General features: G+C 41.1%; 1 protein-coding gene and 1 long non-coding RNA gene across 4 annotated transcripts; both read left to right on the top strand.

Annotated features, from left to right (window-relative positions):
* The first annotated feature begins 7,380 nt into the window (after positions 1-7,380).
* blk (BLK proto-oncogene, Src family tyrosine kinase) lies at positions 7,381-18,720 on the top strand. 3 transcript variants are annotated; one of them, XM_034580167.1, is made up of 16 exons: positions 7,381-7,640; positions 7,966-8,305; positions 8,383-8,787; positions 12,014-12,084; positions 12,171-12,264; positions 12,666-12,696; positions 13,092-13,185; positions 13,280-13,378; positions 13,474-13,577; positions 13,684-13,833; positions 14,219-14,371; positions 14,458-14,637; positions 15,512-15,588; positions 16,425-16,575; positions 17,700-17,831; positions 18,003-18,720. In XM_034580167.1, exons 5-16 carry the CDS (start codon positions 12,172-12,174, stop codon positions 18,203-18,205), a joined length of 1,467 nt encoding a protein of 488 aa, XP_034436058.1. In that variant the 5' UTR covers positions 7,381-7,640; positions 7,966-8,305; positions 8,383-8,787; positions 12,014-12,084; position 12,171; the 3' UTR covers positions 18,206-18,720. The 3 variants fall into 3 exon arrangements, with proteins under 3 accessions (XP_034436058.1, XP_034436056.1, XP_034436059.1); XM_034580165.1 differs by lacking the exons at positions 7,381-7,640; positions 7,966-8,305; positions 8,383-8,787 and adding an exon at positions 10,834-10,965; XM_034580168.1 differs by lacking the exons at positions 7,381-7,640; positions 7,966-8,305; positions 8,383-8,787 and adding an exon at positions 11,008-11,040.
* On the top strand, positions 12,285-12,638 carry LOC117758463. Its single transcript, XR_004613293.1, has 2 exons — positions 12,285-12,417; positions 12,475-12,638. It is a non-coding gene; the product is annotated as an uncharacterized LOC117758463 (long non-coding RNA).
* Positions 18,721-25,889: the final 7,169 nt, after the last annotated feature.

Genomic DNA, 25,889 nt, shown 5'->3' with positions numbered 1-25,889 from the left:
GAGGATTCTGGGGATGAAGAACAATGCTCCTGGCAACAAACAGGCAATCAACTGTGCGAATCACTCTGATTATGATACTGACTCAAAGGAAGCACAGACGCTTGTAGAAAATGTTATTGCCAAAGCTATAAGAGAAGTGGAGGGGGATGAAGCACTCCTTGACGCCAAAGAAGACCTTGCAGTTGCAGAAGAGGAAGAACCTGATCACGTGTGTCACCAGCCAGGTGAAGATGTGTCTGAACACCAGTCTGACAAAGAATCTGCAGATATGAACGACGACACAGCCTCAGCCCATGAATCAGCAAAAGGATCATTATCTAAAGATGAGATTGCTGACATTAATGAAGATGAACTTCAAGAGGAGACTGTGGACGCCACTACAGCTCAAGATGAATATGCAGCAGAGATCACCGCAGCTGCTACAAGTGAACATGAATGCGATAAAGATGAGGCTGTGGAAGAGGGGACCGTCGATGATGAGGAGATCCCTGCCACCACAACACATGAATCTGTAGATGAGAACAATGACGAATTATCAAAAGAACCAGACGAAGAGGAAACACTGGAAGACGACATGGCTGCAGAAAGTGAGATTCCTGTCACAGGAGAAGATGACGGCACTGATGAGACCACTGGAGATAAAACTGCAGCAGAGGAGACTTCTGAGCATGAGGCTGTTGAAGAGGGGATAGTCGATGATGAAGAGGAGATCCCTGACAACAAAGCCCACGAATCTGCAGATGAGAACTGTGTCACGGCCTCAGCTGACGAATCATCAAAAGAACCCGACGAGGAGGAAACAAGAGAAGACGAGTTGGCTGCAGAAAGCGAGATTGCTGTCTCAGGTGAAGATGAAGGTGCTGATGAGAATGCTGAAGATCCAATTACGACAGAAGAGACTGCTGAGCATGCATCTGACAAAGATGAGGCAAAGGTGACCTCTGACGATGAAGAGGAGGTTGCTGCCACCAGTGAAGATGAACTAAAAGAAGAGGCTGAAGATGAAAATGCAGCTGATGATGTGGCATCCGCAAATGAACATGAGTCTGATAAACAGGAGTCCGTGGAAGAGGGGGCGAGTGATGATGCAGAAGATCTTGCGTCCGTAAGTGAACATGGTTCGGCAGATGAAACCAATGAAGCAGAAACTGAAGACGTGACTGCCGAAGAAAATGAAGAGATTGTTGAAGCCTTTACAACAGAAGATAAAGATGCAGCCAATGTGTCAGAAACAGACGAACATGAATCTGACAAAGAAGAGGCTGTGGTGGAAGAGGCAGTTGAAGACTTGGAGGAGACTGCTGCCACTAGTGGTGATGAGGATCCTGAGATGAATAAGAATGAAGCCACAGATGAGGATCTGCTAAAGGAACCAACTATAGAAGCATCATCAGAAGATGAGCTTGTGGTAGAAAAGGAGATTGCTGCTACAAGTGAGGATGAAGTTGAGGAAGAGGCTGCCGAAGCCACCACAGCCGAAGACGAAAATTCAGAAGAGGAAAAAGATGAGGATTTGGAGGAGGAAACAAAAAGTGATGAAGAAAAGTTTGCTTCCACCAGTGCAGATGAGTCTGCAGATGAGAGCAGTGACACAGCTGCTGTTAGTGATTTATCAAAAGAACCAACTGAAGATGCAGAAACCGAAGATGAGCTGGCTGTGGAAAAAGAAATCCCCAGTGAAGATGATTCAAAGGTAGAGACTACTGAAGATGAAATTCAAGCAGAAGAAAGTCATGCAACGGCTAAATGTGAAAATGAGTCTGACAAAGAAGAAGCTGTGGAACCAGGGATGGTTGACGATGGAGAAGAGACTCCTGTCACCAGTGATGTTGAAGATTCTGCCGGAGATGCCAACACGAATGACGATGAAACCACAGACGAAAATGATGCTGCATGTGATGAAATTTCAAAGGAAGCAGATGAAGCGGCAGCAACTGAAGATGAGTCGGCGACAGAAAAAGAGGCAGAGGTCACAAGTGAAGATGAATCAAAGGAAGAGCTCGCAGAGGTCGAAGATGAAAATCCTGCAGAAGAGTCTGATGTGGCTGCAACATCTGAAGATGACACCGGCAAAGATGTGGCCACTGAGGGTGAGATAGTTGATGATGGACAAGAGACTGCTGGCACAAACGACGAAGATGAAGCTACAGACAATGATGAAGCAACAGCTGCCGAAGATGAAAGTGCTGTTGAAACAGACAGTGCTGTCAAAAGTGAGGATGAAGCTGAGGATAACAGCGCAGAAGAGGAGGCTGATGTTGCAGCAACAACTGTGCACGAATCTGACAATGATGATGCAGTGGAGGAAGAAGAGATTCCAGCCACCAGTGGAGATGAGTCTGACGCTGCTGAAAAAGTAGCATCTGAAGATGAGATATCTGCAGAACAAGATGAAATGACAGAAGAAGCTGCCGAAACCACCGCAGCTGAAGAGGAAACAGATGTGGCAGATACAACTGAGGAAGCAGGGACAACAGAAGATGTGGAGGAATCTGCTGCCAGCAGTGAAGAGGATTCTGCAGAGGGCACGGATGCCCCCACAAATGATGACGACACTTCACAGGAAATTGAAGCTGAAGCTGGCCAAACAACTGAAGATGCAGGAGAACTTGAAGAAGAGCAGGATGATGCAGAAGCTGATGCTGAATCTGCAAGAGAGGAAAGCTCCAAAGTTGAAAGTGAATCAGAGGAAGAGAACGATGAATCAGCCACAGACGATCATGAATCGAACAATGCAACAACGGATGCAAATGATACGGAAGGAGAAAAAGAAATTAAGGAAGGATCTGCTGTGGCCACTGAAGCTGAAGAGGAAAATGCAGCAGATGTGGAAGATGCAACGGATCATGAATCTGACAACGAAGAAGCAGGGACAACAGAAGATGTGGAGGAAACTGCTGCAAGCGGCGAGGAGGAGGAGGAGGAGGAGGAGGATGATGAGACTTCACAGGAAATTGATAGCACAGCTGAAGCTGGCAAAGACGGAGAAGAACTTGAAGAAGAGCATGATGATGTTGAAGCTGATGCTGAATCTACAAGAGAGGAGGAATCAGAAGAGGAGAACGATGAATCGAACAATGCAACAACAGATGCAAATGATACCGAAGGAGAAAAAGATGGTGAAATGAAAGACGAAGCTGCTGTGGACACTGAAGCTGAAGAGGAAAATGCAGCAGATGAGGCAGATGCAACTGATCATGAATCTGACAATGAGGAAGCAGGGACAACAGAACATGTGGAGGAAACTGCTGCTAGTGGCGAGGAAGAGGAGGAGGAGGAGGAGGAGGAGGAGGAGGAGGAGGAGGAGGAGGAGGAGGAGGAGGATTCCATAAGCAATGATGAGACTTCACAGGAAATGGAAAACACAGCTGAAGCTGAGAAAGACGGGGAAGAACTTGAAGAAGAGCGTGATGATGTTGAAGCTGATGCTGAATCTACAAGAGAGGAGGAATCAGAGGAGGAGAACGATGAATCGAACAATGCAACAACAGATGCAAATGATACCGAAGGAGAAAAAGATGGTGAAATGAAAGACGAAGCTGCTGTGGACACTGAAGCTGAAGAGGAAAATGCAGCAGATGAGGCAGACGCAACCGATCATGAATCTGACAACGAGGAAGCAGGGACAACAGAAGATGTGGAGGAAACTGCTGCTAGTGGCGAGGAGGAGGAGGAGGAGGAGGAAGAGGAGGACAAGGCCGATGAGACTTCACAGGAAATTGAAAACACAGCTGAAGCTGGCAAAGACGGAGAAGAACTTGTAGAAGAGCATGATGATGAGGAAGCTGATGAATCGAACAATGCAACAACAGATGCAAATGATACCGAAGGAGAAAAAGATGGTGAAATGAAAGAAGAAGCTGCTGTGGCCACTGAAGCTGAAGAGGAAATGGCAGCAGATGAGGCAGATGCAACTGATCATGAATGTGACAATGAAGAAGCAGGGACAACAGAAGATGTGGAGGAAACTGCTGCTAGCGGCGAGGAGGAGGAGGAGGATGATCATGAATCAGTAAATGATGCAACAACAGATGCACAAGACACCGAAAGAGAAGAGGATTCTTCAACAGTTGATGAAACGGCACGAGAAGACAAGACTGGAGAAGAGGATGAAGTGGCTTCGGATGAAAATGAGAATTCAAGTGATGCAGAACAAGTTGAAGAGGCATCGGCTGAAGAGCCTCAAGAGACGGAAGCATCTCAAACAAATGCAGAAAACAGTGTCACCGAAGACATCGTTAAAGAAGAAGAACAAGGTGAAGAAGAAGATGATGAGAAACTAGTAGAAGGTGAGGAGTCTGAAGAGGCTGAAAATGAAAGGGAGGGATCGGCTGGAAGTGGAGAGGAGTCTGGAGGTGAAGATGACACAGAGGCTGCAACAACAGGAAATGAGACTGAAGAACGAGAAACAGCACAGGAAGACTCGGGAGAAACTGAAGTGGGAAATGAGATTGCTGAAGGTGACGCCGGAGAAGAATCTGGAGCAGACAGTGCCTCTGAGGTTGGAGAAACCGCAGACAACACTGAGGATGAATCTGACGGTAGACATCAAATTACTGGAGAAGAAGATGAGGAGGTTATAGAGAATAATCCTGACGAAGTCGAACAAACACAAGAAGAAGGTGACATTGCTGCAGAGCATCAAGAAGCTGATGATGTAGTGGAGCTGAAGCCAGATGAGGATGTGGAGGAAATATCAGAGAAGAATGAAGAAAACGAACCAGCGGAAGATGTTGACGAAGATAATGACGGACAGACAAATATAACACAGTGTGAAAGTGCTAACATGCCAAATGGAGATAATGATGAAGACAGCGTCCATGCCTTCGAAGAAGAGGAGGAGGAAAGTGAGATACCCAATCCAGACTGGAGAGCAAACCAGGGAGAGTCAGCCGATGGAGAAGATGAGGCTGAGGAAGATGAGGAGGAATCAGAGGAAGAAACTGACAGAGAGCAAGATTTGGGTCCGAGCAAGGCGAATGATCGAGAGGCAGCTAACAGTGCTGCTCAGGAAACAACCACTTTTCTCCGACTTGATACTTTAGGGAAAGTCAAGGCAGAATCCGAGGATGGTGCTTACGCTGACGTTGAAGATTCTGAGACCGAAACCAACAACCGAGACAAAGTCACGAGCTTCAAGTCAAAGAGTTAGAAGAAGAAATTCACCATAAGTTGGCTGTGACTCTGCATATGCTCCACTGACATGAACTGAGAGTGAGGTGCAGGAGTGAGACAAGGGGTCTGCAAGAAATCCAAACACTTTGTTCCAGCGTTTCTACTCTTGAGATTGAACACATGCAAAACTACACATTATACACTAAAAATAAATCTTAAAACTTGAATGTATATACTTTATGTAGCAGGTTTGCATAGTTCAATGCAAATAAATGGGGGTTTTATTCTCATGAACTATGAGCCATAGATTATTTCTTGCACATTATCTACTCAAAACTTCAGACAGAACATGGAAATGTTCACTTATGATATTTTGCTTTTGAAATTACTTGAAAATGTCATACATGCACATATAAATATATATATATATATATACTGTAGTTTTTATTCAAATTACTGCAGTATACTTACCACTTTTGCTGCTCAACCTTGCAGGTTTGAAGATGTTAAAGTTTAAAATATTACAAAGGAGTATATACTTTTGTAGTTAATACTGTACTCTTCTGGAGAGCCAGAAAATACTGATAATATTCATTTTGAATGTCTAACTTACTATTGGCAGTATTTTAGTGCTAGATCTAAAGAAATGGATGATGGTTAACATCATTGTGCACATCTTCACAAGTCAATCACATAACTGCATCCTAGCTTTAACTGATGAACATGAACCTCTCTGTTTGGTCATGGCAGGATTTTTCTGTATTATGACATGTATTATGGTATTTTAGACCATTCGAAAGAATTTAAAAGAATTCATTATTCTCTGTGGTACAGAGATTATTACCTTTGCTGAATGTACTGTACAAATTATCAATGGAAATAAATGTATTTTAAACTCTTTTGTGTTGTCTTTTTGTATGAAATATACCTCGAGTTCCCACAAATCAAATCAAAAGTGTGACACTGACATAAGCTGAGGTTTTGTTCCTCTTCTAATTAAAGTTTGCAATAAAAGAAACAACTTATTTTACAAATGATATATCTGGAAATAAAAAAATAAAATAAAGCTACCACTAACCCATTGAAACGAAATGTAAATACTGTGTGAATATGTTTGTCAGCATGGTGGAAAATGATATTCTTCACTAATTACCATAGATGTAAATCTGTTAAAAAAGTACATTATGTCAGGAGGATGATGAACAGAATCATAACAACCAAATCAAAATGTTAAATCATCCAGTTCAACACAACAACAATTATTTTCTTGCAAAAAGATATTGGTGTAAAATTTCATATAATGTAATTTTTCAATCTCTTCATCCGAAGTGACATTGAGGGGCTTCTTCTGATCAGGATCACCGGAAGATACTTGATATTTAAATCAGTGAATAAAATCTGTGCGTTTTTTATATGTTATTGTTGAGGAAGAATGAATAAATTCCCTTTAGTCTTTACTATTTACTGAATTTACTTTGCCCAAGATAAATGAAAGCACAATAGAATTCCCATACACAAGTACAATCAACTGCGGAGGCAAGGTGTGTGAATGGGGGCGTGAGGCCGTCTGTTGAGACTTCCTTCATTCTCCCTGCACAGTGAGCCCCATTAGATGGAGCTGATGGATGTGCTCCTCTCACAGTTTCTGTTTGCAGTCTCCTGTGCTCATGTGACACACATAATTGGTGTCACACTGATTGACTGCATAACACCACGGCGAGGTGCAGGCCTCTCGTCTCGGGCTTCTGCATCGAGACGAGAGCATCGAACCGCATGTGTCCCAAGCTTTTTGATCCATTTAAACAGCCGATCACTATATCTGTAAGTGGTTTATATATATATATATATATCAGCAAGATATTTTTTTCTCTTAAGCTCCAATGCAAGGGAATATTGAACTCTTGTTCAAGAAAACTCCAGTGGGATGAGGATATTGCTCCACGTGTACTGATGTAAGTCAAGTCAATAAACTAAATACGAATAAATAAAAGTATATAAACACAATTAAGGACAGTCAAAATCCCGAGAGAAAATGTGGGTCTTCAGTTTATCCTCATGTCCTCATATGGAGGTAAGTGAACTATAGTCACCAAACGAGTCAGGCAACTTGAAATGACCAGCAGGTGGAGCATGAGTGTGTAAACGGAGTAAAGCAATGTTTGTTCTTTCAGCATTAGGGAGGAACTGTGTCTGTTATCTTGTATCATTCTCATCCTAGATATTAAATATGTAAATTAGTAACTAGGACTAGTGGGGAAAAAAACAGGCTCGAGTAAAGTAGAGTTTGCTGTGATCATAGTGGGACCTTGTAGCTTACTGTTTGATTTAGTGAGATGACTCTAATCCTCAAGTCTTGTGGAAAAGCAGAGTGTTTTTTTCGAGGAAGCACCTGCTCGCTGGCACAGAGTTGTTTCCACGGTAAACACTGGAGGAGTGAGGAACGTCATCCGGAGCACAATAATAAGGGGCTTTCCCGGGGCCATGTTTACCCCGGAGCAACTTGCCACTGGAACAGCTGCATGAAGGTTTGCACCCAACCACAAATAAGTCTGACAGGTAGCATGTAACCGGGGAGAATGTAGGGTTTTGTATTTATGTCATGCAAGTTAATGGCAGATAGAAACATGATAAAAAACATGTATAAATATGCAGGAAACACTGGCATTATCCCACATATTAAGCCCCAGCGTGCCTGACGTCCGCTGTGCTGACAGTCTAATGGAGGAAAAGTGAAGCTCTCCTGAAGCGTCCCTTGAGGAATGGCTGCGGCGCCTGTTGAATACATCGAGGGGCTTCAATTGTTCCTTGTTTATTGACAATCACTTTGTCTTTTTTTGGGGGCAAATGCAGGAGCGAGACCGTCTCTCACTCCATGTGTGACAGAGGACAGAAACGGTTCCCACAGAGGCAGGAAGTCAAAGAGGGGCCTCTTGTGATGCAGAGGGGGATCAAAATTGAGGAAAGTGTGTTCGTGATGACAGGTGTGCGTGCATGCATGTGTGCGTTTGTGTGTGTATGTACTTACATTGATGTCTTTGTGAGGACCATTTTGAGCCTAAAACCTATGGAGTGAGGAGATTTTGGGAAAGTAAGGATGTTGGGCTAGGGAATGCATTATACCTTTGAGTGTCCTTACTAAGATAGAAGTACAAGATTATGTGTATGTGTGTGTGTGTGTGTGTGTGTGTGTGTGCATGCATATGTGTGTTTCGTGGTGTGTGTGTGGTGTGTCTACGTTATAATAAACCCTTCTAATGCTTTAACTAGCACTTAGAGTACAGCTTCTAGATGATATTCAAATTCTAATCTTCATGTTGAATATATAGAAAGCTCAACCCACACACACAAATGTAAACACACACACCCAAGCGGGACATTTTCAGTCACATGCACTGCACACTCACATTAATAATGGGAGCTGAAAGCAGCCGTTGGCACCATGTATGCTTTTGGCACAGGGGTGGTCAGGACTGCGTTAGTGAAGGAGACCCACGCTCCCTTTCTTTCCCACTGTTGTTCAGGTTATCCTGTGGGGCCACTTATGACCCTTCTGCAGGCAGGATGCAATGTCTGGGGACCCCAACAGAGCTGTACACAAGCATCCGCAAAGCCCTGGGAAGAAAACAAGGGCTGATGGAAAACCAGAAGACGAGAGTATAAAGAGAAACAGCAGTTAGTAACCAGGACGCACTCAATAACAATCACCATGCACCTGCAGCCTGTGTGTGTAAGAATGTGTGTGTGTGTGTGTGTGTGTGTGTGTTCGTGTGCAGTGAAGTGAGGTTGTTCATTCAGAGAACCACAGCACAACACAGCCCCCACACACAGCACAGGTGGTCCAAACAAAAACCTGTGAAGTCTTGCCCAGAGAGTAATATCCCTACACTGCGTGTATTATAAAGCCCCCCCATAGGAAACAAAGCACTTCCGGTGCTGTAAGATTTATTGTTCCCCGCACTGAGGGTACAACTTACTCTGAATGATATCTTCCTTATAAAGTTCTTTGATTCATTTGATATTAAACAAGGAGGGGGGGGGGGGGGGGGGTGGGGCGACATATTGTGTTGTGTTTACTGTCCGATGGAAATGGGTGAATTCCCTCCACCGTTGCATATCACGGTGACAATAGGAAAGAGCTGGTTAGCTGGTGTGAAAAACCAAAGCATTGTTGTACTTTGATAGATTGACCGCACATCGGCTCGATTCCACATCCGCACACTGTCCTCGGCACCACATACAGAGGATGCAGCACTTTATTGAATCTTTTAAGACAGTTTGGTGGTAATCTAATAATAGACATGGTCTGAGTGCAGGGGAAAGTGGAAGTGTCTTGAAAGAAACACACTTTTGGTGACTTTCAGTGCCATCTGGTGTCAAGTAAGGGGAACATCAGAAACCAGATTAGTATATGGTGCATAATCCCTCAACCATGAACCGCTCAATGGCCCTGGAGGTAAATACAGTCTCCACATAGATTAAATAAATCAAAGCACTAGTGATTAAGAGGAAATCAACCAAATCTGTCTTTTAGGAATCGTCCTCATGAAGCACTAAAAGTAAGGGTGAGTATTATGATACACAACGTCTTCTCAGTACAAAGTACATGGTAAAAATGTACGTATTATGTATTAAGCACTTGTGGTGTATTAATGCATTTGCAAGTTTCCCAACATAATAGTGATAATAAAAAAATATTTGAAAACACTAGTAAATATGAATGGTGTCTGTCCTTTACAATAAAGTACAATAGCTCTTAAAATAATCACACTAAAAAGTCTGAGTTTATTGATTCTGCTGAACCGACCTCAGTACTACTTATAAATTACAGTTAGAGTATTAGAGTAATTAGGGTACTACTGCAGTTTATACATACAACTGGGTGTATAATAAGGAGCTCTACCTACGTGATGTTAGAGTCTATGTTCAGCAGGTAATAGGTCAAAGCAGGTTTGTAAGGAAGTAAACACTTTCATCTAAAAAAAAACCTCAAGATACACGTATGCTTCAGAAAAAGTGTAATAAATAGGGTAAGAACATTATTTACAGATGTGGTAGCCTTCAAGAATAATTAAAATAGCATTAATATGTGCAACTTTTGACATTGCATATACTGTATATGAAAAAAAATACTTCCATGCATCCCATGAGCACACACTGGATTCTCCATTTGACTCATTACTTGTCCACTGGTCCATCTAGTGGTCTTGATGTGTACCACTCTTCCAAACTATTGTATTGTAAAAAACGCATTGAGGTGTATTCATTTAAAAAGGTATTATTGTAGACATAAACAGAAAAGAGGAACTGAGACATACGTCATGGAAACCCTGCTCTCCGTGTTACAGTACCCAAACCTCGACCACACTCACCAACAGTCACCCAGACACTTAGACACTTAGACAGCACAGCACAGCACAGCACAGCCCCCTTTTCCGCTGCAGATCGCTTGTTATATGCAAAATGACTTGCAATAAAAACTCACACACATTTAGAAATAGTCTCATCTTAGTCTGTAGATCAAAGATGAGACTATATTCGTTCATTTCACACACGAAAATCTGGTGAAAGTTAAGTCATTGAAGTTTAGTCATTTTGTTAGAGGACCTGCAGGGGGGTGTCAAGAGAAGGAATGACCAGACAACATAAATAAACTGTTACCTCTTTACTGTAAAGTCAGTGTAGTTCCCCTGAGAGGGGGGGGGGGGGGGGGGGGCGAGAGAGAGAGAGAGAGAGAGAGAGAGAGAGAGAGAGAGAGAGAGAGAGACTGACAAGCACTTTTCAATGAGGAACTTGAGACTTCTTAACATGTGGAGTACTTTTGACGACTGCAGCCTGGGGGACGAGGTCAAGGTACTGTATGACTATCTCACTATACACGACTGACAGGTGGTAGAAGTACAGATACTGTAATGATATGGTGAAAATGTGTGTACGATTAAAATGACTAATATGGAGGGATACAATTTAACTGATCTCTGAATGAAATGTTTGGGGACAAAAAGTGTGCGTGTGAAAAGTGTTTGTCACAGATACAAACTATCACAGTTTTAAACATGAAAATAAATTTGAATAAGAGAAATACAATTCCTAGTGTGTTTGAAAATAGCGCAATGACAATATTCATACTATAAAGGTGTTGCAGCATACAGGTCAGTAATAATGAAAACACATGTCGCACTTAAACATTTAATGTTACACTTAAATATAGATATGTGAAATTGTCATTTCTCAACAGCGGTGCCACCTATAATATTACCATCATAGTTTAGTTACACAGTAATGAAAAGTTAAGGCAACGGAAGTGCAATAAAAGATTGTCCTCATCACAGTTGCTTTTTTATGGCATATTAAAAATATAAAATAATAAAAATATACTTTAACATTATTCCTTTTACAGAATAAGTGACATCAAAAGTAACTCAATGAACAGTTGAATTTGTCATTTTTGAATGTAAAAGCGTAAACTTGAACTTTTGTGGGAAATAAGATTCCTTTCTAACGGCTAATTAACATTTAACACGGCTAATTAGCACGTTTCAAACATTGAAACGTGCTCTCAAGACTCTGGACCATTCGATTGAAATTATGATCAGTATTTATCCTAAACATCTCATGGGGCCGCTTTAACAGACTCAGAAACAGCAGTGATGCGTGAAAAACATTGGTAGTTTCACATTGACGCCAAACAAAGAACAAATTCACAATATCCTTCCTCTATTTATGTCTCTGACATGACAGTGTGGTATAAACTGTATATGCAAACGGCACCATCCAAATCTGTAAACTTATTTTTCCACTTCCTCATATAAAAGCCAATTTATTGTGTGCATAAATAGACATGGTAACAACACGGCGATTTTATTTAGCAGTTCACAGTGCGTTATATTCATTCATCCAGCACCGGGGATGAACTCAGAGACAAGGCCCTGCAGTGAGAGGAGTGGAGGCTGAAAACATCTGCTTCGTCAGGTATGACCATAAACATCTGACATGTCTTGTTATTAGTATGTGGTGTAGCTGTAGAAGGTAACTATTTCCATCTTATATATATTCAGGATGGGCTGTGCTTGGAGTGACCAGACAACAGTCAGCGATCGCCACTTCTACAAAGCAAAACACAACTCTCCGGCCTCCCACTCCCATCTCACTGTAAGTAGAACGCTCAAAGGAAAAACTTGATATCGTATCGTAGATATCAGTCTTTTCAATGCACCTGATTTTATTCATCGAGATTCATGTATCATTCTGTAATCATCTTATCACAATGTTAAAGACTATGAAAAAAATATCCTGGATTTCCAGGTCCTCACAAAAATAAATTGGGTTCTTCCCTGACTCAGGCCACATCTTTCCACCAAGTTTGGTTATAATGTGTCCACCAAGTTTTATGTAATCCTGCTTCCTAATAAAAAACACCGTCTCCTTGGCGGAGGAAATAAAACTATTTGCCGTGATTTGAAAATAATCTGTTCCGACTTTGTGTTATTTTTCATTAACTGCCTGCTCACTGTGAATGTTCCTGTTAAAAAACAACTTCTTCTGTTCTTTAGGCACAAAGTGGAAATAACTATTTGGAGAATGGTAATGACTGAACACTGAACTCGCATAACAACATTTTCTACACTTTCTGAAAAGACAGGCCAGCGTTCCATTTTGGTTTGACTGTTGCTGTGAGGTTAGGTCCAGTGATAGAGATCTCAGCTGTATTTCCTCTGTCCTCTTCTGGGTGAAAGATGAGATTATTCATGAGAGATGAGAAGAAAGTGTGTTTAATGTCAAAGACAGTGTCAAAAAATACAGAATTCTTATTGTGTAGAGAAGAATAGTAACACAGTAATTTGAATACACTTATTTTACCGAGGATTAGAGGATTATGCACAGAAATGGGCCTAAAGAAAAATTTAAAATTGAGTATTATGAAGTGAAATTGCTTCGTGAACTCGCTTCCTCTAACGGTTCGCTCCGCCTGACTTCAGATGACTTCGTGTTCGTGGCACAGCACGATTTCAAAGGCAACAACGAAAACGATCTGCCTTTCAAGAAAGGAGACCAACTTAAGGTTCTGCAAGAGTAAGTCTCATCACATGGTCCCGATACGATTCGGTGTTTACCCAGCAACAGTGAAAAAAACAACAACAACTGATCATCCCCTGTTTATTTGAAGAAATGGAGAATGGTGGCGGGCGAGATTGTTGTCGACGGGAGAGGAGGGCTTAATACCGTGTAATTACGTAGCCAGAGCAGATACGCTGGAGGTGGAAAAGTAAGCGACACATTTAAACACAACACTAGTGGCAGACTTGATCCAGCACTGCTACAACATTTTAGAAATACATTTTGTTGTTCTCTCTTTCGTAGATGGTATTTCAAGGACGTGAGTCGGAGGGAGACCGAGCGACTGCTTTTGGCGCCTGGTAATAAACCCGGTGCCTTTCTAGTTCGAGAGAGCGAGACCTGTAAAGGTGACTCCCCATCAGTCTCTTTATGTGATCCGACACAAATACAAATACCAGTGGCGCCACATCTCAGGATGCAGAACCTGTACCATCTGTGTGCTTTGCCCTTCAGGGTCGTTCTCACTGTCAATCAGAGATCATGTAGCAGAAGAAGGAGACATGGTGAAACACTACAAGATCCGCACTCTGGACAAAGGAGGCTTCTACATCTCTCCTTCCACCTCGTTCCAATCACTACAGGAGCTGGTCACGTACTACAGCCGTGAGTAAAGTTACAAAAAAACGGAAAATGATGAGAGAACTTGAATGAGTTGATTTGAGCCCTGTTTACTGCTCACAAGGCGCGGAACAGACGTCTGCACAAACAAGCTAGACCCTTGTGGTGTGTCATGCATTTCCTGTGTGAGTCTTTCCACTCCTTCGACTAAACCACGAGATAATAAGACCAAATCTCTCGAATAGCTGCCAATGCACATCAACTTAAGAGCCTTACATCAGCTCCCACACAGAAACACTTTCAAGACTGTTGAGGACACGAGAGCTCACCCGGCCTGTAGTGTTTCAGTGACAAAAAATGTATCACAGCAGCAATGAAATCAAAAAGAAAAGCTGTTCATTATATTTGCATGTGTCACGTTTGGGCTCAGGTATCGCTGATGGTCTGTGTCGGAGACTGTATGCCCCCTGTAAACTTAATGCACCCCAGATGCCGTGGGCACAGGACGAATGGGAGATTCCCAGAGATACGCTGAAAATGGTGAAGAAACTGGGAGCTGGGCAGTTCGGAGAAGTGTGGATGGGTGAGAGAGAGCTGCCAATGTCACCGGAGACGTTTGATGAACAGAGACAGTACAGTGTGTCACACTGCTTATAATCCTTACCACAGGTTTCTACAAGAACACCCAAAAGGTGGCCATTAAGACGTTGAAAGAGGGAACAATGGAGCCTCAGGCCTTCCTCGAGGAGGCCAACCTCATGAAGCGGCTGCAGCATGAACGACTGGTGCGTCTCCACGCTGTGGTCACGAAGGAGCCCATTCTCATCGTCACTGAGTTCATGATCAATGGTAAGACACTGAATAAACAGGGGGGGATGGACAAACAGTTCATTCAGTTTTATACTTATTTTTTAGACAAAGTAAATGTGCCCTAAAATATCCAGCGGCAGCAAATTCTTATTTTCTTTCTGGATTATTCTCAAAATTGTCTATAAATAGTTCAACCTATGAGCCTAAACTTTTTCAATACACGATAGCATTAGATAAAGAAAACTGAGAACAAATGAGAGGAAGAAAATGTTTCATATTTGACTGAGATTAAACCAGGGATTTCAAAATTATGTTATCAGGTAGTTGATTCAATTCTGCGATTATTTTTGAGCCATTATTGTATTTCACTTCGTTCTGTAATTTTTTGTTTTTTTTACAGTCGTTTTAATTTAAACATTCTTAAACTACAGATTCAAACACTTATGATGTCACTCAGAAGACAGCATAACTCTGACAAACCAAAGAAGGCGAAAAAGAATTCCTGCATCCGCCCCCTGATCCAGATCTGCACCAATATTTAATGGCGTCTTCCCTTGAGGAAATCCATCCAGTTGTTTTTGTGTAATCTTGCAAATAAACCAACCAACCAAACAACCAACAAACAAACGGACACGGGTTGAAAACATAACCTCCCAAAACTCCACCAACGATTTTATACCAAGCGGATGTTTGTGTTTGTGTTAGTAGCTGCTAGGGCCTTCAAAACGTACGGCTCTATACTTAACAACATCATTTAAATTTGTCTCCTCTCCGTATAAGATGTCACAATCTGCCTGTCTGCATAACTGAATGACTTTAACTGGACTATGAAACCCGAAGTTTCCACTTCATTATCTTTCATTTCTTTATCTGATGGTGTCACTTCTCTTTTTTCTTATTTTGTCACTGACAGGATGCCTCCTGGACTTTCTGAAAACAGACGAAGGAAAGAAGCTACAGCTCAACAAGCTGATAGACATGTCAGCGCAGGTAAAAAAAAAATCATGATAATCTTACAGTTTTGTATAATGTTTGTGACATTTTCATCTTTCGTTGCCAACCCACAACATCTGTGTGTATCTTTAGCCTTTTTGCTTGCTGCTGTGTTTGTTTGAGACGAAATAACAGCACAAATTTATGCATACTTTACCACAAACAAAAAACAGGCGTTATTTCTGACCTCAAAGACTATTTTTAAATGCGAGCTGTTCTAAAGTTACTCGGGGAACGTTTGTTGTATATTGTAAACTCTGACACGGGCCAGGATGTAAATACACGTGGAAACTGTCAGCAGTAGCGGTGAGGTTTCTCTGGCGGGGGCCTCTGCTCGTCTGGCTCAAAGCCTCGCCCTGCATCAATTATTAACATCCGGACAGGAAATGTTTTGTTTTTTTTTCCACTCTCACTGAGCTCCCTCAGAACCCAGAAGCATGTTGACGGCCTGAGACTTGTCACATCCTTTTAAACCCACTTTACTGCCATTACTCTACATGTAAACACAATTCATGTATACACACGCACACTGAGCAGAGAAAATAGACCTACAGTATGTCTTCACAAAATCTCCATTTATTCTAAAAATCCGCTATAATTTATATATTTCAAGTGCAATTTTCTAATTTCGTGCAACATTTTATGGATTAAAAAATGCTTTCTGTTTCCTCTGTTTTATAATACTCTACTTAGCATCAAATAAAAAACACTTGTATATGTAAAGTGTATTTGTCCGTCATAAATAAACCATATATACATTTTGTATTTGATATGTTAATTTCCCTGAAGTCCTGGTTCTAATGCTCTTTTCCTGATTTGTTTCAATCTGACAGATAGCTGAGGGAATGGCCTACATCGAGAAGAAGAACTACATCCACAGAGACGTGCGTGCGGCCAACATACTGGTCAATGAGACCCTGCACTGTAAGATAGCAGACTTTGGCCTGGCCAGGATCATTGAGACGGAATACACAGCTCATGAAGGTACGTCAATAAATGAGTGCACGGCCACAGCCCGAATTTTAGAAATTCTTTAAGACTCCTTCATCCTGGGGCGGATTTGACCACGCACTAAAAAAAAGTCTTCACATTTTCTATATTTTACTACCTCTCCAACAAAATAAAGGTCTAAATTACACAACATTGCATTAATATGGCAAAAAATATGCCACAGGGGACTTACTCTTATTGTTGAAATGTAACCAACACCAATTATCAGCTTAAAAGAGAGAGAGCTTGTTTTCAAGTACCTTACAAGCACATGGTGTGGAACTGTAATCTCAACTACACATCGACAGTTGTTCGCCTGGCAGCAGTATACAGAGCCTAAAATACTGCAATCAGCCTTTTTGATTATAGAATATAAACTCGTCCAAGGTTGCTAAACCAGGAGAAAAATGCATAAAAATAAATTATTAAAAACAAACAAATAATAGCAGCTACGGCTCTGAAGTTAGATGTGCATTATTTGAACCAGTCTAACAACTTGCTGTCGTTCTTATGCCATTTTTTTATCATGTGCTGTAGAGAAATAGTAATAATAGGAGATATGGATCAAATCTTTTATCGCAATTCTTTATGTGTATTTATTTTTTTATTCCATTTATATTTTTCTATATTTTTTTATTCTTACACTTATTAGTATTTCATTTAACTTATTACTTTACTGATGTAAATTCAAATGTCCCAGTAGTGGGACTAATAAAGAATTGCCTTATCTTCATTTTACATTGTGATATATATTTATATATATATTGTGTTTTCGTACATGCAAGAACTATTTAGACATTTGTTTTACAAAATAATCAGGAGAGGATGAAATATTTCAACTAATCCAGTGAATCCGGTGAAATACCCTGTAACACATAATATTTGCCAGCATTGACACAGAAAGGACAAATATAACAAAAGGGATTGAACGTGTTGTCCCCTGACAGTCATCAGATCTATATCAAGATATCTGTTATTTCTTGTCATGTCATCGAATCGCCTCATGTTAAGAGGAAAAAACACACACATGCACACTCACACGTACACCCTCTTCAGTCACCAGCCAATTCAACAGGAGGTTCCATCTGCTTTTTCTCACCTTTCTTCCTAACAACCAGGTGCTAAATTTCCCATCAAATGGACGGCGCCAGAGGCCATCAACTTCGGCACATTCAGCATCAAGTCGGACGTGTGGTCCTTTGGGATCCTCCTCACTGAAATAGTCACCTATGGAAGAATACCTTACCCAGGTACGGGACATGAGCAATACATTAATATGTGGTTGTTATGCAGAACATATATAGTAAGGAACTATATAGTAGTCCAACCAATCCAAGTGCTATGTCGCTGTCTTGTTCGTTGCAAATTTACCTTAAGTTTATTATGATCTCACACGAGCTTGTCTTTCTTCTCGTAATCAGGGATGACCAACCCGGAGGTGATCAGGAGCCTGGACAGCTCGTACAGGATGCCTCGTCCGGAGGGCTGTCCCGAGGAGCTCTACAACATGATGATGACGTGCTGGAAACAGGCGCCTGAGGAACGGCCCACTTTTGAATTCCTGCAGAACATGCTGAATGACTTCTTTATCGCCACAGAGGGACAATATGAGATACAGCCGTGATGAAAGCAAAGACAAAATGTTTCCTGCCGATAAAGACAGAAGTGAGACTTGAACGGATGGAGGATCAAACAATCTTCTTCAGGATAGATCCTTTTTTATTTTTTTTTTTTACATTTCGAATGGACACATTTTTTTCTTCTACTTCATGAGGGAATATTAAAGCTTCTTATTTATGGCTCCTTCCGTCTCTAGCAGCTGTAAGACTGAAAGAGCTTATGTCAATGTAAGAAAAGAGAATATTTTAATGTCCTTACTGTCCTCCTACTATTGATGGCTCCCATTCTACTGAAAGTCATGAAGACATCATGAGACTAATAAACAAACAATACATAGAAATGTAAAAAAATAAGCATGAACAGCTATAGATTAAATATCTGTATGAAACAGAAACAACTGGCCTGAGATTACATGCACAATACTTGCACTTTTTATTCTTTCAGTCATTCAGTGGATATATAAAGAAATGGACTTTAAAAAGAGAACTTATATATGCGTAAGTGTTTTTCTAAATAAAAATATTTACATGATTTAGAACAAATTTATTCTTGAATTGCATTCCTCCTATCGGAAAATAACTGTGTATTAAAGCATTTTAGTCACTGTTTTAAAAAACGTGTGTGTTTAACTCTTTACATTTAAAATTGTTAAGAGTTCTGTGCTCAACAGTGAGATTATGAAGTCACTCTGAAGTGGGTCTGCGTGCACAACCATGTGACATTCAAACATTTTTTTTTTAAATCTAATTTCCGTTTGAAATATGTTCAAACCCAAAGTTGCAGAAAAGAGGAACATCCAAATGCCTTAAACTTAAAACACAAACTTTACGATGCATGTTTATCTCAGCACCGAGTGTGAGAGTAAACAGCGGTGTACAGGAACCCCCCCGCCCCTCTGAAGAAAACCCTCCCTGTGGGGGCTCAGACAGCATCTCTGAGATAAGAGGAGCGGAGTGGGATTAAACTCTGCCATTTCCTGAAAGGAGCGGAAACAGGAAGTGTGAGTCAGCATTCCTCAAATGCCACACAGCTAGAACGTGCAAAAGGTTTTTTCACATTTTGGTGGTTGAGAGACATTGTGAAGAAGTTGTTTCACTTGATTTAGTCGATAAAGCGCCTTTGAATTGTGACGGAGAAAGAGAGTTTTATGTTATTTGATATAAAATGAATTTAGTAATAATAATATAAAGTGAGTAAGACGAAAAATGAGTTTGAATATGAATGAACTCAGCAGCAGCAAAGTGCATCTTTAATTTCCTATAGGGAACATTAAACAAATTCACTCCATCCCATCATCAGAAACCATCACCGAAACCATACTGTTGTATGAGTCCTATTTATGAATATCAGTAATAGCGTTTTAATGGAAGTTGAGCATTTTAAACCTATGCTGTCGAAATAAGAGTTACCATACTCCCATTGTCCTGCAGAGGTCAGTGTTACATAGTTTTAAATGATGTAGCAATAGGATCATAAACTGCAACGAAACTGGTTTGCTGCTGATACAGAAAGGAGAAGAGTGGAGCTTTAGTACAGTCAGGATAGATAACAAAAAAAAGATGTCTCCCATTCAGAATATGTCTGACAGGGCTTTTATTTCTAATCATGACCATTTATTGACAGGAAATTATGGGAGGGAGAATGACATGTGTTTTTCCACCGTACTACTGAGCTTGGATGCAACGTTCACCTTGACAGCAGAACAATGCATCCTCAAAACGTAGCACACATTTTCCAAGGTGGCATTACACACACATGTATTTGGCTCACAGAGGTAATCTGATCTACTGAGTGGGCCACATGGCTTTCATAGCACTGCCATACAAGCCAGTAGCTGAGTCAGATTTATCTTTATCCGCAGAGTTATTATTTTGTAACCTTGTTTAGATAAGTGCTTTATAAATAAAGGTATTGTTATTATTATAAAATACAGACAGAATAACAAAAAAAGCTAAAAGATCATTCTTTAACCAAAAATGGACTAAAATATTTTATCTAGAGGAGAGCATGTTGTGAATGACCTTATTGTGACCCCTAGGCCACCACCACCCCAATCTGGATATATCAGGGAGGATGCAGCTTCTTCCAAACTTAAAAATGATTCAGCCAATTGCTTGAGTTACTTGACTTTCCAGTTCTGGCAGCTTAACCAAAAGGATCAGCGATTGATTGTATGATTTATCAAATATCCAAAGAATCCATCTGTTGAGCACGAGCAAGTTAAAGCAGGTATTAAGGGATACAGCTAATAATTGAATCACAAGCTACCCCACATGCACAATCTGAGGGAATGAACATTAATACGGCTCACATTTAATATGATGTTAACAGCAGATGACAAGCCGTGTGGGGTAAAGGTGGGGAGGCCTGACCACCCCCTCTCCTCCTCCTGCTCGTCACGGCTGCCTCACAGAGGAATAATGACGGGAATCGCCCGGCTCGCGCACAGATTGATGACTGATCCCTGCAGAAGGTAACACATCATTAGCATCTTGGGAGGGTAAACCCTGCGCTTGTCCTCTGGGATAAAAAAAACAACCCCCCAAGCACATCAGCCACAGATGAAAAGAGATGCGCTTTCATCTCTGGATGATGCTGCTGCCTTCAATGGGGTTCGCTTGACATCAGGCTCCTCATGCACATGGCTTTCTCTCTCCTGGGCTTTGATGTCATTAAATTAGTGGAGTACATCAAGCCGGAGTGTTTGGTCCAATAGATGTGAGGGCCCTTGAAACGGTGACAGGACGTGTCTGCAAATCATTTTGCAAAATGAGCAGCGAAAGTAGATAAGCAAAAGGGAGGGGAGATGTATCGCAGTTGTCACATGTTTCATGATTTGATATGACATTATCTTATATTATACAACATCAATTAATCTGTTCTCTGACACAGACTATAAAGGAAAGCAGAGCTAAACTAACCACACTTAATAATTTTATCCTCTAAAGAGAGGTAAATAGGTAAAGAGGTACAACATGTATACAGAGGATTTATTACCTTAATTGTAAGGATTCATGTGCATTTTATACACTGCTCTACCACTGACACACACAAAGAGAACATGTATACTTTATGGAGCGATAGACTAAAAGTGTTCCATTCTAAAGAACACATTATTTCCATAATATTGAGTCACTGGGCCAGACTTCTGCACTGTACATGAACTCGCGGGGGAAATCAATATGTAATGAGAACGGCTGCTGGTCTCCTGAGTTCTGCTGGAGATCGATTGAAGCAGTCGGGATCAGGCCTGTGTCAGCCTTTGTGTCAAATGCTGGAAAACGTAAAGCCTCTTCGGCGACTCCACGGATGTTACCGCTGACATAAATGTCCTTGACTCTGCAGTATGTTAATATTTCCTGATTCAATACTAACCACATGCCGAACATAAAACTCAGGAAAACGATGGAGACAAGTAAGAGGGCGAGAGGGGCGTCTATATTTATACATTTACGAAAAAAATGACCTTTTGTGTAAATGGTGTTTTATTTGATGAAGCCAGATGCAAAAGAAATCTGCGCAGACAATGTATGGAGGCCTGACGCCTTCCTTTGGGCTGATTGGGAAGTTGTTTTAGGAAACAATCTACTAGATTGATATTTCCCCATGATATATGACTCTCTGTGTGTCAATGCATTTCCTGGAACAGAGCCTTAAAGTAGCAGAGCCTTAAAGCCACGAGGTAGCAAACAAACCCAGCACACGCTCCAATTGTATCTGGTAATTGACTACCATGGTTGTGCTCAATGATGAGCCTTGGGCACCGGTAACTACGGGGGAAATGTAATTATATGTTTGCTGGTGCAGTAAAACAAGTACTGAAGGATACTGCTGGCCTACGCTATGTGGGCTGAGATATGACCATCCAGTGTTGTTTTTAGACTCTGAGTCTCCACTGGTAAGAGTTAAAGGGATGGAATCTGATTAGCTTTGAGAGAACGGTCGCTTATGAAGAATCTGAATAATTGACGAATCGCACTGCGCGAGCGGGAGGATGCATCTCTCAGCTAATGAACTCACAGTCACATAAACCTTTTCACTGGACAGTCAAACACTCAATTACGTTTCACACAGCTGTAACACCTGGCACCTCGAGTCACAGCCTTGTGCTGTGTGAGTCTTATGTTAGCCTCCCCCCCCCCCCAACCCCAACAAGAAACCTCATCATCCCTGATCAGTATGCAGCGCTGCATGAGCTCCTGCCCGTTCCAGGAGCCCAGCTGTCACTGTCTCCCTTCTCCTGGCGGTCTGTGTATCGAATGTCAACGTAAATATTCATATATGTGCCGTTGACCTTGAGCGGTTGACTCATCCACTCTCTGCATTTGACGTCAAAAGACGAGCGTAACATAGAAGTCAAGTCTCAAGAGATTGAGAGCTTCTAAAATTGTCAAATTTCAGAATCAGAATCAGGATCAGAATCGTTTATTAATGACCACACATAAATCGGTGGAATTATTTTTCGTGGGTTAGGGTATTTTTCGTGGGCAATTGTTCAAACAGGTGGTAAGCAGGATGGTTGGGGTCAGAGATCATTTTTGTGATGGTGTGTTTGTGGTACAGTGATTCCACAGATGGGAAGGGGGGTGCCAGTGATCTTACGTATCAAACTACCAGTATTATGGACTAGGTGAGTATGTTTTTAATGTGTAGAACAATTTTTTTGTTGTCCCGGGAAAAACTGTCTATTTTGTAAACCTTACCTCATCCTTCTTTTTGTCTTTTACATTTACAAATCTAAAAATATAAAGCTGTATCCCCCCCCAAGCTTTGGACGTTGGAGGAATGTCATCGAACATAATGTTCCAATCTTACACTTTAAGTACCTGTGAGTCTTCAGGAGGAGGAACAGTATGAACTATAACCTGTCTGTGTCCACCTCAACTTATTAAAACCCCGTCGTCTCTCTGCCTTCTCATTACTAGCAAACTTCTTCCACTGGACTCCGAACACTGAGCAATTAACATTCTCTCACACCGGGGGAAGTTATTTCTGGCGTTTTTTTAACCCCGTCCTTTCTGGATCCGGTGGAAAGTTTTAAAATGAAATGATGATTGAGGCTTTAATGTGACCCCGCCCCCCACCCCCACCCCCCCACACTCATTTTGAAAGGTCTCCCACATCGTCGCTCGACTAATTTATTCATTAAAACCGAGCTCTTTAAGGCATTGAATTGTTCCTCGTGTTACAGTGGTTGAGATTAATCCGGCACTCCAGTAATGTGAAGGTGACACATTCCTTAATGTATACAGTGGGAGGTATAGGTGTGTGATTCTTCCGATTCCTTCACAGTGAGACAGTGAGGAATGGATCCCATTGATTTTCATTAGGCTTGTTTATTCCTCAGGACGTCTGACAAGTTTACAGCATAAACAGTTAGATGAAGTGGTGCTTTTTTATAATAACAAGCAGAGTGTGTGTGTGTGTGTGTGTGTGTGTGTGTGTGTGTGTGTGTGTGTGTGTGTGTGTGTGTGTGTGTGTGTGTGTGTGTGTGTGTGTGTTGATGACTCCATTGTGATTGTTGGTGGAAAAAGTCAATTTACCCTGATGTTGGTTTTCCACATTCACTCACACACTCATACACACACACACATGCACGTCTCTCTATAGTTGTGAGGACACTCATTGACATAATGCATCCCCTGGCCCCTTATCCTAACCTTAACCATCACAACTAAATGTCTAACCGTTACCCTAACCCTAACCTAAACCTAATTCTAACCCTAAAACCAAGTCTCAAACAGCTCATTGAATTTGTGAAGACCAACTAACATCTCCTCACAACGTCAACATGTCCTCTGCGAAATGCGTGCACACGCACAAATACACATGCAGGTTTGTGCAGCTAGGACTTGCAGGACTTTGCACATACTCCCATTTATTGTGGACAGCCTAACCAAAACCTTATCCCTAACCATAACCGTGACAAATTCACACACTAACATTTACCTAACCTCAATTCATATCTTACCACTAACCAGGACCTAAGAAGTTTTGGTCCCCATGAGGTCTACTGGTCCTGACAAGGTCCATGTTTATGCCTGAAAAGGTCCTAATAAGGTATCAAAAATGTAAACATGGACGCACACACACATATCTGTCACATCACAGTTTAGTTTTTTACACATTACAGCTGTAGAGTATAAGAAATCTGACTCGGAGTAAAAAGATGTCTCAACAACTCAAGAGATAAATAGTCTTTGGTTCAACCTCTGAGACGATACATCAGCTCTGCAGTCATCCCACATCTTGAACACACCGTCCATCCATATATTCTCAAGTCCTAAATTAGGTCTGCAATATTTCAGCAGTGTTAAAACTGGTGTCCCCACACTGAGAAGAAAAATCCCTTCATTGTTGGATGAACTGTATATTTGTGTCCCACAGCTTGAATTCATTTACACAAGCAGGACACTGTAACCAGGTTACATTCAAAATAAAGGAAAACTCTCCCTTGTGCAATAAACAGCCGAGCAACAGGGGCCGGTGGTGCAGTCGAGCAATTATGTTGAGAACAAGCACTTTGGTCCAAATTTTGAATAAAGCAGGAAAGACACAGAGCAGCTTGAGTGTTGCTATGCAATATTAACAACCCATTAACCTGAATGATGCTCGTGTAGATCAATTTATTTTATTGTAAGTTGTTCAATTAATCCAATAAAGCACATTTTCTGTCGTGTGAAGTTTGATACTTTTCTTACACGCACTTACTCATTCTCTTTTTAATGCCGCTATAATTCATTTCAAAGTCTCCACTGCTTCGATCAATTGTGGAATAGTTTCATTTCTCCCATCCCGTCCTATCAATTACTTTCACAGGCCCTTTAAAATAAGCTTAAATAATAAAATGCATCCCATACTGTTAATCTTTAACAAAGTACAGCAGCCCTTGCATTTGACTGCTGTCTGTACTGGGGTTTGATTAAGGTGGAACTGAAAAATAAAGTTATGTATATGCTATTTTTTATTTTATTGTTCTATTTGAACCATTTTGCTTGCTTATTTGACTTTCAATTCATAATACACCTTGTAGCTGTGTTCTGAAAGGTGCTATGCAAATTAAGTTTATTAATATTATCATCTGGCTGAAAGATTTGTGTGGTGAGGTTTGACGAAAGTTATGGGACATGTCATCCGTCATGTTGTATTCAAACATATCAGCAACTAGCTCTGACAGGTTTGGGCCTCTCGATTTACTGGACACACATAAGAACCAATGATGGGTGTCATTTATAAATATGGTGAAGCAAATAAAAGTCAGCCTGGTCAATTCTGGCTCAGGTCAGATAGAGATTTAAGAGCTATAGAGCGACAGTGGTATTTCAGTTTAATGCGAGGGTCAAGGGATGGTTAACGTTTCCCACTGAAAAGAGCCGATAAGAGGATTTTTTTAGGGGTGAAGATCATAAATCTGTAACATGGCACAGTAAGGTACAACTGGGTGAGAGCCACCAACTCTCACATCTCTGCAAATCATCCCAATTTTCCAGAGTGTGGACAAATTAAGCTCATTATTCTCAATTCGCACACAATTGCAATGTTACTTTATCCAGATTTACATTTTCACGCTGAGGTAATATCATATAATATCATATTTGATACACAACTGAACCTCAATGTCTCCTAACTTCAGGACAAAACATATACAAACTAATACAGTCAGTAAAATGAGTGCTAACCACAATAAC

This window comes from Hippoglossus hippoglossus, chromosome 24, assembly GCF_009819705.1.
Source record: "Hippoglossus hippoglossus isolate fHipHip1 chromosome 24, fHipHip1.pri, whole genome shotgun sequence".
Lineage (NCBI taxonomy): Eukaryota > Metazoa > Chordata > Actinopteri > Pleuronectiformes > Pleuronectidae > Hippoglossus > Hippoglossus hippoglossus.
The sequence above is the reverse complement of the archived record's forward strand: the minus strand, read 5'-3'. Positions and strand labels throughout refer to the sequence as shown.

Coding starts and splice junctions, on each gene's coding strand:
- blk (XM_034580167.1), top strand. CDS start 12,172: ATGGGCTGTGCTTGGAGTGACCAGACAACAGTCAGCGATCGCCACTTC. Junction 12,265..12,665: donor CCTCCCACTCCCATCTCACT/GTAAGTAGAACG, acceptor TCTGTTCTTTAG/GCACAAAGTGGAAATAACTA. Junction 17,832..18,002: donor TGGAAGAATACCTTACCCAG/GTACGGGACATG, acceptor TCTCGTAATCAG/GGATGACCAACCCGGAGGTG.